Source organism: Penaeus monodon, chromosome 30 (genome assembly GCF_015228065.2).
Source record: "Penaeus monodon isolate SGIC_2016 chromosome 30, NSTDA_Pmon_1, whole genome shotgun sequence".
NCBI classification, from domain to species: Eukaryota; Metazoa; Arthropoda; class Malacostraca; order Decapoda; family Penaeidae; genus Penaeus; species Penaeus monodon.
Window position 1 is genome coordinate 3,183,997 of NC_051415.1, and position 307 is coordinate 3,184,303.

At 50.2% G+C, this 307-nt stretch overlaps 1 protein-coding gene across 1 annotated transcript in view; it reads left to right on the forward strand.

Annotated features, from left to right (window-relative positions):
- The window catches only part of LOC119592269 (ionotropic receptor 21a-like), a gene marked incomplete in the record, with an annotated part of 7,977 nt that overhangs the window by 6,162 nt on the left and 1,508 nt on the right, over nucleotides 1–307 (forward strand). Inside the window, 1 exon segment of the mRNA XM_037941099.1 lies at nucleotides 99–271. Within this exon segment, the coding sequence (XP_037797027.1) occupies nucleotides 99–271 (173 nt within the window).

Genomic DNA, 307 nt, shown 5'->3' on the forward strand with positions numbered 1-307 from the left:
CCCACAGTACAGAGTCCAATGTCAAAAAACAATACCATTATAACTATGATCCCTTCCACTTCCCACCGCGTCCCCCGCCAGTAAGGCCGCCGTCATAGAGAGTCATCTCTTGTTGAATAACATCATCGCCAAGAACTTCACGGACGCGACCGGAAGGGGGAAGCTCTACGTCGGGAAATTCTACCTCCTCATAACCTTCAGTGCTTGGCCGATCCCACACGACGCTCCTTACAAGCAACAGTTGGATAAATACCTACTGGCTTTCACCGAGGTAAGAGGGGCTGGTTAGATCAGTCGTTCTTAACCT